Source organism: Strix aluco, chromosome 3 (assembly GCF_031877795.1).
Source record: "Strix aluco isolate bStrAlu1 chromosome 3, bStrAlu1.hap1, whole genome shotgun sequence".
Lineage (NCBI taxonomy): Eukaryota > Metazoa > Chordata > Aves > Strigiformes > Strigidae > Strix > Strix aluco.
The window spans coordinates 103,248,123-103,263,195 of NC_133933.1; the positions used below are offsets into that span (position 1 = coordinate 103,248,123).

General features: G+C 37.8%; 2 protein-coding genes across 9 annotated transcripts in view; one reads left to right on the forward strand and one right to left on the reverse strand.

Annotated features, from left to right (window-relative positions):
• Positions 1-4,769, forward strand: part of EYS (eyes shut homolog) — a 1,110,009-nt gene extending 1,105,240 nt beyond the window's left edge. Inside the window, exon 49 of the mRNA XM_074819828.1 lies at positions 2,480-4,769. Coding sequence (XP_074675929.1) covers positions 2,480-3,669 — 1,190 coding nt within the window. The 3' untranslated portion in view covers positions 3,670-4,769. The remainder of the gene's footprint in view (positions 1-2,479) is intronic.
• PHF3 (PHD finger protein 3) overlaps positions 1-15,073 on the reverse strand; it is a 65,275-nt gene that overhangs the window by 6,671 nt on the left and 43,531 nt on the right. For 6 of the 8 annotated variants that reach the window (XM_074819837.1, XM_074819829.1, XM_074819836.1 and 3 more), the window contains 4 exons: positions 13,841-13,988; positions 12,320-12,409; positions 10,883-11,078; positions 7,608-9,786 (listed from right to left, as the gene is read on the reverse strand). In XM_074819837.1, coding sequence (XP_074675938.1) covers positions 7,608-9,786; positions 10,883-11,078; positions 12,320-12,409; positions 13,841-13,988 — 2,613 coding nt within the window. Of the gene's footprint in view, positions 1-6,735; positions 9,787-10,882; positions 11,079-12,319; positions 12,410-13,840; positions 13,989-15,073 lie in introns of those variants that run through there. The other 2 variants (XM_074819831.1, XM_074819832.1) reach the window with 2 other exon arrangements.

The following is a 15,073-nucleotide window of genomic DNA, read 5'->3' on the forward strand; positions in this document are numbered from 1 at the left end:
AGGATGTCACTTCCTTCACACTTAAGAAAAGCAAACTTCCTCAGAAAGGCCTCTGGCCCCAGTTAGGGTCATATGAGACAGGTCTGAGTAATGCTCAAACTGAAACAATGGAAACGACCTTGCTTCGTGGTCTCCCATGCTGACACTGTCAAGAGGAGAAATTCAGTGGTAAGAACGCCATTTGTTTAAAATGGTAATGTAATTCCTATGATGGCATAGGCCTGCACACGTTTCAGCTGTGCAGCTCATCCCTCAGAGACAGGGCAGACTGCGGTTCTTGAAAACAACTAGAAGAAAATTAAGTTACTCCAGTTTGAAGAGAGGCCTCAAATTTGTGCTAGAACATAATCCAGAGTACTCAGCCATAACCTCTCTTTACACCACAGACAGCAGATGCAGCAACACAGATTTGCTCTTGTAATAAAACTAAGTAAGATTCCAAAACTGACTGCAAGTACATTAGCAACAGACATCATTAGGCTTGAGTCAGAAGCACTATGACTAACTGCTGAAAGTGTGTCCACTTCTTTCTAGACATCACTGGAGCACTGTTCTCTAATATCACCTCAGATTATTGTCAAATGTGCAAAGCTACCAAAAAACTTCCCTGCAGGCCAGGAAGTCTTGGAGAACATCCAGCTTCTCCAGCTCTTGATTACAAGAGAGATGAGCAAGCAACCCTGGTCAGATGTTTTCCTTCTTTCTAGACAGCAAAGAATGAGTACTCATGTCCTCATGCAAGTCTGCATGCCTGGGTAGGAGCGGGGATTGAAGGCTGCCAAGGAGGTAGTCAGAAACTTTTTCTGATGCTCCCTTCTTACCCTAGGATTGAGGTCCTGATAAAAGAAATAGACAAGCAGGTTATGTACACTGCTCAAACAAACATGTGAGATGAGTGCATTAAGACTATGCACTGAAAAATTAAGCAAGCCTAAAGCCACATCACTGAGCAAGAGAAACCACAAGTGAAGAGAATTATACAAGGCACTCAAAAAGAACACTAAAGGCAGGGAAGTAAAACAATCATCACAACTGGAACTAGCAACCTAGAAGGAAGTGCTCTGCCACTGCTGGCCTGGAGTTGAAAGAAGGAAGAGCTGCCTTCTTGTTCTTCCCATGGGTGTCTGGGGCAGGGAAGGTGAGGCATGAAGCATGTGTTCTACAGCCACTAATACAACTGAAGCATCTCCACCCTGCCTGAATGGGAAACTGAACAGTTGCTGAAAAGACAGGTGCAATTCTAGTAACTTTCACACACCTCCTGTAAATTAAGGCATTCTTTTTTAACTTCACTAAAGGTAATGCAATTCAAGGATTAGAAATACTCAAAAATTAACCCCCCAAGAAAGTAAACTTCATCATTCTACTTACAGGTCAACCCTTAAGAATGCTGAATCTTTAAGGAAATTTTACTTTCCAAATTTAAAAGTATGCCTTATTGAAATCCTTGAAAGTATTTGAAAGTATTTCTTTATACTTAAAAGTAGACTTCAAAGTATTTCTACATTAAAATTTAGTTTTAGTGGTAACTATTAAGAAAGGAAGCTTACATTCACATTTAACAAACATATTTATCAATTTCATTGATAGACTTACTTTAAAAAATGCAAAAACCTTACGCTTACTATTTCCCAAACCAATATAAAAAAAGTTAAACTGCACAGGTAAACGTCAAAAAGTTTGAAAATGTGACTTTTTGCAAACCCTTCCGCTGTCCTGCCTCCCTGTCACCTTCCCATTAGACTCTCTCTGCCCTTACACACCTTCCTTCCAGCTCCGATTTCCTAACCTTTCCCAGCTTTTCTTCATAAGTACAGTACTCTCTCTCCCTTTATATTGCCTGTAAGGCCAGAAACACTGATAGTACAAGACAAGGTAACTCCCTCCTAATACATCCTATCATGGAGGTCTCCAGAACATTTCAATAAAAAGCTTATCTGTTCCTACAGCTGTCAAGATTATTAAACCCAAAACATCCCCATTGCAAAAAGCAGCTTCAGGCAAAGCAGAGTATGTTTGGTACAGACAAACCTTCAGTGCATTAAACTGACAAATCCATCAAGCTTTATGTAGCATATGGAAATTGAGAGTATGCTGGCCTTTGTAATTTGACCAAAATTTGATTCTTTTTCATGGGAACACCAACTCACATTCCCTGGATGCCAAAGTGATCCTCTTTCCCCCTATCTCAGAGGTATCTAGTCGCTGCACCAAAGCAGAGCTTTTCAGAAGGTTGGGCTTCTTACTTCAAAGCAAACACGAGCTCAGTTTCCAATAATGAAAAAAAAAAAAAAAAAGGCCAAGAGAATCTCATCAGGGATCATTTCACTTTGTGTGATTTATACATGATGGTAAAAGACCACTGAAAGTGTTACTGAACTGGGGAAACACAGGCATGAAAGCATCATGATTACGAATACGCTGTTCTTCAGCGTGCTGCCTCTAAAAAGTAAAACTGTTCTATATGGTTTTTTTACAGGTGACTTTCTATGTATATCATTAGTAAATGGATTTATACAGTTACGCTACAATCTCGGAGACAAGACAGTCATCCTACAGACCTTTCAGAAGGTCCATGCAAATGGAAACACATGGCATTCCCTCAAAGCAGGAAGAGTTGGTAATGAAGGCTACCTGGACCTGGATGGTATCAACATTACTCAAAAAGCTAGTCCTGGAATGATCGCGCTAGACACGCACACAGATTTTTTTGTTGGAGGGGTGTCCTCCTTAAACCTTGTTAATTCAATGGCAGTAGAAAATGAACCCACGGGTTTCACTGGTTGTATACGAGAAATTGTTATAAACAACAGGGAACTGAAGCTTACCGTGACTGACCCCAAAGGTGGAGCCAACGTTGGTGACTGTGATGGAACAGTTTGTGGGTACACAGTGTGCAAAAATAATGGAACATGTCAAGTGGAAAACTCAGGTTTTTCTTGTTCTTGCCCACAAGAGTGGACGGGGAGCACATGTGAAGAATCTATTCATTGTTCACAAAACAGGTGTGGATCTCAAGGTCTCTGTATTCCTCAGCCTACTTCTTTTTCATATATCTGTGTATGCGCACTAGGGTGGTCAGGTAAGTACTGCGACAGCAAAATCAAATTTTTTATAGCAAAGTTCATTGGCAACTCCTACATCAAATACACAGATCCTTATTATGGAAAAAGAGACCTCCAGTATAGCCGCATTTCTTTAAATTTTACTACCAGTCAAACTGAAGGCTTAATGGTATGGATGGGAAAAGGTGAAGATGAAGATAATGATTTCCTTGCCATTGGTCTTGCCAATGGAACATTAAAAGTTGTGGTTAATCTTGGAGAAAGAATCTGTGTTCCTCTAATTCATAGCAAACACTCCACCTGCTGTGATGAAAGATGGCATTTTGTTACTGTAGTTCAAAACCAAACTTGTATTAAGGTATATCTTGATGAGGAGCTGATTCTTTTTGAAGATATTGATCCACACAGAAAATACACTGCTTTAAACTATGGTGGCATTTGTTATTTTGGTGGGTTTGAAATCGGCAGGAAAGTCAATATAGTCACTACAGGGCTTTTTCAGAAGGAATTCATTGGTAAAATTAAAGATGTTGTGCTCTTTCAAGATTCTAAGAAGATTCAGCTAATGGAAGGAGAAGGGTATAATGTTTACAATGGAAAGTAATTGAAAAATTGTTTAAGACTCTTTAGAAGTGATATGAATTTCCTTTTCCGCCTGTTTCTTGAGTTAGCTAGCAGTGTAAGACTCAGGAACCAACAGAAGAAAGCCCTTAATAAAATTGTCTCTTTTTTTAATAATGTTGAGTATTAATAGCATATATAAAATGTGATCAGATGTTTTACTCATAAAATTACTTATATACTCTTTAGTATTTACTTTAAAATAATGGGAAAGTCTACCAGTTTTTTCCTTACTGTGCTAGAAATAGGTTTGTAGACAAATAGGTAGTAATTAGCTCATAAAGCCAACTGTCACTCTGGTATTAATTAATTGTTACTTTATAAGGACAACTTACCTGTTTCTCCAAAACTTAAATTTTATTAGAATGCCGTTTCTCTTATAATTTTGTAATACTAAGGGCAAGCGTAAAAAATTAAAGGGGGGCGGGGGAGGGGGAGGAGAAAGGTGTACCAGGGGCAAAAAGGACATGTTCATTGTAATGAGAATTTTTTGAATTGTAACATCTGTAGATACTTGTTAAGTCCACAAAGACTCTATTCTAGATAATGAAGTTGTTCTCCCTTCCTTCTCAGTATCTATCCATGGTGTATGCATTTATGTGAAAGGGTAGAACTTAAGCCTGCCTTCATGCTAAAATAATACTGATTTTTAAGAGCAGAAAAAGTATTTCACTCAATTACTGAAGAGATATAAAATATGCCTGCTGTTTTGCTCCAGCAGAGGTCTCCCCTGTTTGACTACATGAAAACTTTTTGTTTTAACTATTCGCAACAGTTGGCAGTCCACCCGTCACAACTACCTAGAAAGTCTAAGAACTGCTTTGCTTTAGCTATACCTTTCTGGCTTATATGCCCCTAAATGAAATTTTATTAGACACAGGTTTTGGCCACAGTAAACTGAATTTTCATGACTGTATTTTTCATTAATTTATAATCTCAAAAGTAAACAGTTCTTCCTATGTCAGTGAAAAAATTCTATTCCTTCTGAAAAAGCTCAGTTATATTCTTCTACTTCAGTGAGTAATAAAAACAAAATAAGTTCTATTTTACTGTTCTTAAACAAATAAAAATAGTAGTGATTGATTCTTGTATTTTCCTTTTTTTACTTTACTATCACCTCCTTGCATGGAAATTCTCCAAATCCAAGTCTTCAGTGGGTACCTATCAGAAACAAGTAACTATTTCTGATTATTTCTTTTCCTGTCTTTCCATAAAGCAGACATGGAGCAGACAATAAGCACACTAAAATTAGGTGACACGCATTAGTTCCCACATAACCATAATTAGTATGTAGCAATGAATGCATTGCCAAGTCAGTTACAGATGACTTGAAGATAACTAAGGGGGGGGGGGGGGGGGGGCGGGTAATGGAACTATCTCAGGACATTTTAATAAGCATCTGCAAACATCTTTGTGAGGTTTTATCTTCTTCAATTGCTCTGAGCCCTCAAGCAATCAGCCTGATGCAACAGAGCTTCTTCCCATCTACCCAACAGGCAGCTCGTGGAGCCCACTTGGCATTTGAGCTAGCCCCAGATTCTTCTCTTACAGCTTCTCTTAGGAGGACCTTTTATGGCCATGTGATGCTGGGGAAGGGAGCATACTTAGGGTTTATCCTTTTCTCTCTGGGGCTCCTGGTGTACTGCCAGTTCCTCATCAGTGCACACTGCTTTTTTGTGGTCTGAGCAGTGATTCAGTGTAAAACAAGTAACAAGTAATCAGAGCACTTCCAGCTACCATGAGTGTTGGAAGGAGAGTGACTGAAGGCAACGGAGAAGACAAAATCCTTTATTCCTGTAGTAGAGGGATTTATTCCCATTACACTAACTCAGGTTCTAGGACCAAATCCTGGAAACTGTCACTGCTTGTTAATTTAAACTCTTAACAAAACTCTCCCTCAAGAGCTGTTTTACTGTGGCTCTCTTCAGGTTCTACATACATGAGGCAGGTAGTAAAGCACTCTGAAAACTTGGAAAAAGTTTACATATTCTTTCCAAACAAATTATTTCTGGTAGTTCTGGCAGAAAGCATTCCCATCCTTTCCGTACACAGTTGCAATTTTCATTGCTCCCAGTTTATTTTTAGAGCACAAAATGATGTGAATGTGAGACATGGATCACCAACGGACCAGGAGCAGACTACTTTTGAACAGGTCAAAAGAAAAGCCTCACAAGCTGAGCTGCTGACTTAAAACTTACTCCAAAAACCAGAAAAATGCTTTGGTGCACTTCTATGTCTAAAGAATTCTGATGTAAATATTTAAACAACACAACACATGCATAATACTACCAGATATATTCAGTGGCACTACTGCTATACAGATCATGGAATTAATTTGGAAAAAGACTAATTTTAACATCATGTTATCATGCTATAAAAGTTAAAAGTTTAAATATTGCTTCTAGTTACTAATAAACTGATGATTTATGAATCTTCTCAACTATGAGTCTAAGAAACATTACTTAATAAAAATCTACCACTCCCTTTGTTTGGTGCAGGATTTTTTTGATTTTAGTCAATTTGGCTATGAAACTACCTGCAAGGTATCCAAATGAAATTTTACCTTAAAATATATATTCATAATTAAAACTAACCATTCATGTGTTGTTAAGCTGGAAAGACCTTTCTGGAAAGAAGAGGCTTTTCTACAGCAAAGTGCAAAATGCTCAAAGTGAAAAACAAACCACTGAAAAACAGAACAATGAACGTAAGTTTTTCTTTATATGGTGGAATATTTTTGTTGTTTCTGACAGAGTCAACAAAATGACCAGTGTATTTCAAGAAGTATAAGAGCAGGAGATCGATTGTTTTCAGGTTTGCAATTTTTTTGGCTTTTTGTTTTTCATGGGTGGATGGTAGTCATTACAAAATAGCAATTAACTGTAAGTCCCAATGGTACAAACACCCTTCTGCCCTTCTCCCCCCTCTTCGCCCCCCAGAACTTGAAACGACCGAGCCATGAAGTGTACAACAAATGTGGCATTCTGTAACTCAGTCTGCTATATTCATTTAGCCTACAGTTTCACATCTATGAAATCAAACACACACAGTATGTGAGAAAGTTTTATCATTTTAGAATCAAAATATCCCTTAAAATATTTACATTTTACAGTAAAAAGGATAGCAAAACACAAAGTAATGTACAGGCTTAAGTATTCAAGTTTTTGAAGCATGGAAAATGGTGGGAGAAATGAATTCACTACTATAAATCATATTTTCAAGAATTTAGGTTAAAAATGCTTTCTTATTAAAACAAGTGCAGTTTAAAGCAATAACATTCGAGCAGCTCAGCCTTCCAATTTCTGGTCACAAACTGCTTCAGATGCTTAGGAAATATCTGAAAAACTAATGAAATACACTTGAATTATTTTACTGTACTACTGAATAATTTAAAAAAAAAAACTCTTCACACCACCAAGCATATTATATTTTGTTGTAATGTGTGTGGATTCTGAGGCTTTGCTACAGTCTTTAAAAACAGTGCAATTTAAAAAGAAGGTTATTGTATGAAATTCACCTTTAAAATTATTAGAGCATCTTAAAACAGAAGAGAGCACAAATTACCAAAGGCAGCAACTATATTGCAGACTTGACTAAAGCCAACTTCATCAGCTAAGAGAATTTCTAAGCCTTTATTGCATATTAATAAAAGAAATCTTTAAAATTTTGAATATACAGCAATGTAAAATTTTAAAAAATATTAAACTCCTACTTCTAGCGATAGTTGGTATAATGAAAAAAAGGATGAGTATTGGTACATCAAGTGGTACCAAAACACAGACTTGTTTCTGCAAAACACCAACACTGAATAAAAAAGATGGCACAATCCTAGCAGGCTTCTTTTTTTATACAAAGTTTTATGACATTACTCTTAACAGTTTATTTAAATAGGATTTTAAAAGACTGCCTGCATCTTTTTACCTTTTGCTTTTAGTTCTGTCACTGTGGTCCCTATGTCTCTCTCTGCTCTTTTCACTTTCTCGTTCTCTATGCTTCTCTTTGCTTTTCTCCCTCTCCTTATCTTTTTCATGAGCCTGTTCTTCACTTTTAGGCTTCTCTGTCTTTTTTTCTGGATTTCTGTTCTCTCTGGGGCTTTTTCCATCAGCAGACCTATCACTGTGAGGAGACCGCAATCTTTCTTTGTCTCTCTGTCCTTCCTCTCTATTCTTCCTCTCTCTCTCTTTTTCCTGGTTTCTGTCTCTGCGTCTATTCCTTTCAGAATCTTGCTCCCAGTACTTTTCATTGTTCCACTCTTTTTCATGTCTGTCTTTCTTTTGGTGATGGGATTCACTGTAAAATCTTTGTCTATGTTGATCATTTTTTCCTCTATTAAACCCTCTCTCCAAATGCTGTTCTTGTCTGCCCCAAGGATCGCTGTGGCGTCTTTCTGGTCTCCTACTGTCTTTACTCTGAAAAAAATTGTCTGGCCCCAAAAATCTTGATTGTTTGTGTGCCATTGGCAGCCCTTGTGCAATGGGTCCAGCATAGTGTGGGGGCTGACCTGATAAATGAGCTACTGGTGGCCACGGCATCATTGGATTTTGAGGAAAGCCAAAGCCAGGAGGAGGAAGAAGTGGAGGTGGTAAATGAGGAGGAAATCCAAACATAGGGTTGTTTTGTGGAGGGAAGTTATGAGGTGCAGGAGCCTGAAACTGAAATCCAGGTGGATTAGATTTAGGATGCTGAAAATTCTGCTGTGGAGGTCTAACAGATGAGAAGCTGCCACTTGTAATAGGGCTTGGGACTTTGGAAATAAATTCAGAACGAGAAGAGTTTTCGGTTTCAAAATGAGATGAAGTTGCTCCTGGTCCTCTTCTAAATGAGTTCACTGTTTCAATGTTTTGCATCAGTGAATCTTCCTGTGAGTGTTTGGTATCTTCCGTTTGTGATGCAACTGTGTTATCTGCTTTTGCTGCAGTTGAATTGTACTGCGTCTCACTGGTTTGTGCATCACTTTGATACAGGTTTAAGCCCACTTCTCCAGAAGACTGTTGTTTATTCTCTGGTTCTATTTGATCATTTCCTGAAGCATTCTGTCGGTCTTCATTTCTGCTAACATCTCCTTCCTTGTTTTCCGAAGCAGTAGTCTGCTGGCTTCGACCAGCTGCCTGTCGTGGGTCTCTTTTAAGATTAATAAATGGTGGTGATTTAGAGGTATTAGCTGTGGTACCCTCAGCAGAGCCTACATTAACATTGTTCTCATTGGTTTTTTTCCCTGCATTTGATGAGGAAGAAAAGCTGGAATTTGTGGTCCTTCTAACTTCCTGTGCAACATTATCCTTGTCGGGTAATTGCCGCTTTGGGTCATTTTCTTTACTTTCTTCAGTTTCTTTATTCTGTGACTGAGCAGATAAATTTGCTAAAAATGCTTCTGTGGAGACATCTGGAGGTTTTCCCTTAAGACTCAGCCCTATCAAAGATCCAGCACTTCTTGCAGAACTTGAAGTCCCTACAGCTGCTGTATCCACAGTTACAGCAGCATTAGTAGATTCTTGTAGATCATTCAAACCAGTCTTTGATTCACTAACTTCATTAGTTACATCAGCAACGTCCATGTTTTCTTCTTTTAAGGTTGCCTGTTCATTTAATAATGGTATGTCTTCACTGGGACTCGCTTCTGACTTGCTGTGTTCATATACCTGCCCTGTTGTACCCAACAGGCTCTGAAGAATATCATCAACTGGCAACGGTTTATTTGCTAGCTCCAGAGTAGAAGGCTGATTTTCCCATCCAACCAGGACTCCAGGAAGAAATCTGAGAGGCTTCGGTGGTTCGTGTTTGGTACTTTCTACCAATGGTTCAGTAACTGCTGGAACATCTTCTATATTAGATTGCTGAGGTTTATTTCTCTGCTTGTGTAGGACAGTTGTGAAGGAATTAAAGAAATCATTTTCCTCTTCTTCTTCTAGTGCTAACTCATGATGAGAGACTTCAGGTTTGTTTGGCTTGCTTTTCTTCTCTGGTGGCAAGTTACTCAAGGTACTTTCAGAAGCTTCATCCACAAAACTACTAGCAACACTTGCAACAGCAGTAATCTGCCTCTTCATTTTCTGGCGAATTATCAATCCCAGTAATAAATTTGGTCGATGTATCTCAATCCCTGTACAAAATTGTAACAGCAATTTATCATCTCCTTATGTTTTGGTTAAGGCAATCATTTCAACAAAAATAATCCCCATACTCTTATATATTTCTTATATCTTTCTTATATTTCTTATATCTTTCTATATATTATAGAAAGTATTCATTTTATGATATATGAAATTTTCATCATTAAACACAACACTTAAAATAGTTAAAAACTTATTTCCAACATAAAAATTATGACTTCAAACATTGCAAATTAAAATTGCTTTAAGTACTATACCACCCACTATAACTTCCAAATATAGAATATGAGACAGTTAAGACATCTAGCCACATAAGAAAAAGCACAGAAGTTAAACATCATTTAGTCTAACACAGCAACAGTCTGGTAACAGTGGTAGCAAAGCACAAGAGGAAAAAAAAAAAGTAAACAGCACACTTGCAACCACAAAGTTTCCTTATCAATTTGTGTTAGACATACTTCTTCAAAGATTTACCAAGAATGACTTTCCAAAATGCTTCCCTCATTCCAGGAAGGCACTGTGTTTCAAGGTATACTATTAGCTATCTCTTCACTATGTATTTTGTTCTGTATAATTTAGGTTCTTGCAAAAAAATTATGAGTTGTAGCTCATCCACTCTTCATTTTGGCCCTGCCCATCTCAAAAGAAGAAATCATCCACAAATTTTTATAACCAAATAAACTGATGCAAAATAACTCAGGTGTAAGCATAACAACTGAGAGTCGTTTCAGGATCTCTTCTTCCTTGGCCATCTGTTTGGAACTCAGTATGACTACTATCATAGTTCACTTGCATCACTGAATTTACTGAGATTGTAACCTACAAAGACACCTGGGTTAGAGGAAGAATGTAGTAAACATGAAACAAAGTTATGCACAGTAATTTTTTCAATAAAGTATCAGAATAATCTTACAAAGGGAAAATAATGTATTTTCAAGGAAGCCAATATAATACTATGGAAAACTCATTACATGTTTGAACAAAATAGTCGGCATTTTTAAAATTTAAATTTCTCTTATATTTCTTTTGTAAACTTCTTTAAGTAGTGTTATGATAATAAAGTTCCAAATTTCAAGCTGTACTTACCAGGCCCATCAAAAGGCACAAGATGATGTGGGACTTTATCTGAGGAACCTAAAGGGATGAGGTACAAATCTTTCACTTGCTTCATGTTATTGGCTGCTACACCGTAACGTTTTCTACTGCTGAAATAGGCAAACAACAACGCATAGGATATCTGATCCTCTTCAGTTACTGGGGTGAAGCGAACTACACAGATCTCCTGTTTGCAAAAACAGAGAGAATACGATGGTCAGATACATTCTTCTATGAAATTTTAATTGTTTTAGTAACTGCTCTTTATTTAAAAGCACAGTTCAGAGGAGGGAAAAAAAGCCTCCCCAAGAAAGCAGAGAACAGAGGAGACAGAAGGAGCAGAAACAGGGCCAAAAATAATTAAGGAAAACTGAAGAAAACAAATAAAGAACATTTAGTATAAAAAAAAAAATTAATTACAGTGCATGACTAAAAAGCCAACATTTTATTAGCCAGCTAAATAACAAGTTTTAGGGAAGTGTGCCAGCTTCCAAGTAATTATTCCCCTCCCCACCCTTAACATTACTAGAAAGCTTTATTTTGTAGTCTATTGTGTCTAAGATAGCCATTAATACTAGGGGAAGACCACTATTCAGATCCCAGTGCTATGACCAAAGCCCAGCTCAGGAGTCGATGCTGGGGCTGATGCTGTTTATTGGCTTGCTTAATGACCCGGAAGATGGGATGGGAGACCCCCTGCAAAACTGAGATGGCACCTAATCAAGGGCAGGGGTCAATATGTTGAAGGGCTGGCTGCCATTCAGCGGGACCTCAGCAGGCTGAAAACAACAGGCTGACCTTTCTGAAGGTCAGCAAAGGCCAATGCAACATCTTACACCTTGAGATGAAGCAACCCCACGCAGCAGGACGGGCTGGGGGACTGACTGGAAAAGACTTCTGAGTCCTGGTGGACAAGTTGAATATGAACCAGCAATGCATCCATGCCAAGAAGGCCAACTGCATGCTGGGTGTCAGAACGGAAACAGCCAGCACGCCAAGGGAAAAGATTATTCCTTTCTATCCAGCACTTGTGAGACAGCATCTGGAGAACCCTATCTGGTTCCCCCATACAAGGACAACTTGCACACAGTGGGACAAGTTCAGCTGAGGACCACAGAGATGGCTTTGCATATTGTAACAGTACCAAAACGGAAGGGTAACACTTAAGACATGTGAAGTGGTGTCCAGACACTCATGATGAGTTACTGTCTCAAAGGAATACAAGTATTCTCCAACAGCAAATGACAGGTTAAGGTTAGATAGTAAGAAAATAAACGCCGCCAGCTGCCATCCATCCCATTCAATATAACTGTCAGTTATCTTTAACATGTCATGTATTTCACATATGTTCCAAAATAAAAAAAAAAGATCATTAGGGTAGCTGGGATGTATGTTAACCAGCAAGTCTTCAATATGTAAAATTCTTACCTTGGTCCCCGAAGCTTTGATTTTTTCTACATACTCCCAGACAGTGTGAGGAGATATCCTGCCACCTACTTGAATACTATCCGGTAAATCCTATGAGAAAGAACAGAAATCTGAATCCAACATAAAAATTGTGGTAAATCCTTCATCCAGTATCTGCCTCATATATTCAAAACATACTTAATTCTTTCAGTTCTTAAATTATAATTTTAAAATATCAGTAGAAGTTACAACAGTAGAAACAAATTAATTTAAATTTTGGATATTTAAGATTTTTAGTGCAAAGTCAATGATCTGTACTAAATTAGTTATCATTCGATACTGTTCATCTACACTTCCCCAAAGCTATTTATTTCAGTAACATTAACTGCAAACAAGTACTGCGCTCCAGAAACACTCAAGTTATCTGTAAGATCAAACTGCTATGAAAGCCCCACATCCATAACTTTCAAAATCTTAATTATGAGAGGAAAACAACCTACACATGCATGTATATATAGACATAAATCTGTTCTTGGATATTACAGAGTTCACTATTTACAAGCAACAAAAACAGACCTTCATAATCATTTAGGAATACCTAAGGAAAAATAGTTTTTTGAAATAAAGCAGAAGAGTTTTGAAAAGCACATCATATTTGTAAAACAATCCTTTAGTATTAAAAGGTACTGCTTGCCCTGCACTTCACTGAAGATTTACAGCAAAGACAATAACATTAATAGAAGACCTAAGTCCTTTTAATTAGAAAGCTGATGCATCCTGTGTCACTGGCAAGAAGTAACACTAAGCCTTATGAGCCCTCCGAGCTTTATTTTATGTCACAAAGACAACTATTATAAGCAACTGCATCCTTTTCCTGCCTCTCAAGCACTGAAGTAAACACTACCTAAACTTTTTTTTTAAAGAACAATTTAGTCTTACAATGGAAGGCTAGGACCAGAATTGCCACCAGACAAGCAAAAAAAAAAAAAAAAGTTACACAAGTTTCTGTTGTAGAAGATGAAAAGACTTCTCATACTGTCAACAGAAACCACCAGTAGATGCTTCGCTTCCAAAAACTGGCATCAACTTGTTTCTTTGAATTCAAAACTGAGCTACAATTTCTCACCCCTAGTTCAGAAAATGGATGCCACTGAGGTGGTTATTTCAGTAGCAAATTCTGTCCTATCTTTCCGTGCTACTTTACACTATAGAAGATGCTCCATTATAAAAAACAGTTCAACTTTTATAATACCATCTCTGGAAATACAGCTGATCATCCTCAAGAAAGATTTTACTGTGAGATGAGAACAAAACATCTTAAAATATATCAAAGAACTTGAGTCCTGCTGAACAATAGGACAAACTGAAAAATACTTTACTTACAAATACATACCCTAACCTATGTCCTCCCACAAATACTTTACTCAGTACAACGATCATGTTTCACTGCCTTTCACCATTATACTATTATTAGCCTACAAGGTAAACAAGTCACTGAAGTTAATAAATGAATTGTTCATTCTTTGCAGTAAATATAAATACCTCCGTTAAATACTCAAAAGAGCCAGAAACTGGATAAGCCTTAATAACAAACTTTGCCACTGAAGGCATATTGATAAAACCCTTCCAGATGAAATTCAGGCGTGCCAGAAACAGACTTTCACATTCCACAGTACCAGGTGTTTCTGACCTAAAAAAACGATAGACAAAAAACCCACTTTATTTAGAACATGATATATCATGCACGCTAATGTAAATCATATTTTGTTTGTAAAAGAAATGACATGTCATTAAGAATTTTCTTTTCCAGTTAAGCATACTTGAGGGTCAATGAAAAGAGACGGGTAGACAAACATGTATCTCATCTTCCAGTGGAGCAGATAAAAGTTACAGGAAGGACAGTCCTGTAGCAGCACATTAGTTCAGCACTGTATCTTTTGAGAATGGAAAAGTTATTTCGTCCAAGAGTTAAATGCTACTGAAGAGGACACACAAACACATATAGGTGCTGCAGAGCCAGTAAGATCTTCTCTACCACAGAGGAGGGGAGAGACATACTGCCTGCTGGTCTTTCCTCACCCTGCTTTCCAAGCTCCTACTTTTTTGTTTCGACACTGTTTGTCCACCACCTGTATACCTGCATCCCCCTTCCCTTCCCTTCATCCCACAAGCTGGCTCCTCATCTCTTCTCACGCACATATCACTTCCACAGGTCTGTCAGCACCTCCTCCCAATTCCACTATCATCACCTGTATAAAACAGTGGTTTTCCCCCCTTCAAAAAAAAGCCTCAGTTTTGTCAACAAAGCAGCTCCAAAGAATAAATGGAAAGACTTAAGTAATTTCACAGGAGAGAGTTTCTCAATCTGAAGGTTTCCTCATGGAAAAGGTTACAGCCACATTTCAACATTTCCCAACGTGATGTTATCAAAATATTCTAGGCATGCTATTAGCAGTTTTAAGGCAGCCGCCCAGTAGTACCAGATGTTCTGCTGTTACAGTAACACAGTAACCTACATTTCTTTCTGCCTGCACTAGAAATTACTTCTTTGAATCTTCAGCGAGCTATTCAAAAAACAAAGTCCACTGTCCTCAGTAAAGGATCCCACTGTCCTGATAAAAGCAGAATTTCAGCATGAAGTCTGGTCAATTCTAAATAACTAGGGAGTTGATGTTTTTCTAGAAACCCCTCCCTTAAACCAGAAAAAACAGCCTCATAAATTGCAATTCCCTCTTTGGTGGGTAGCAAAGTATAGTGGAACAAAATGAAAAGAGA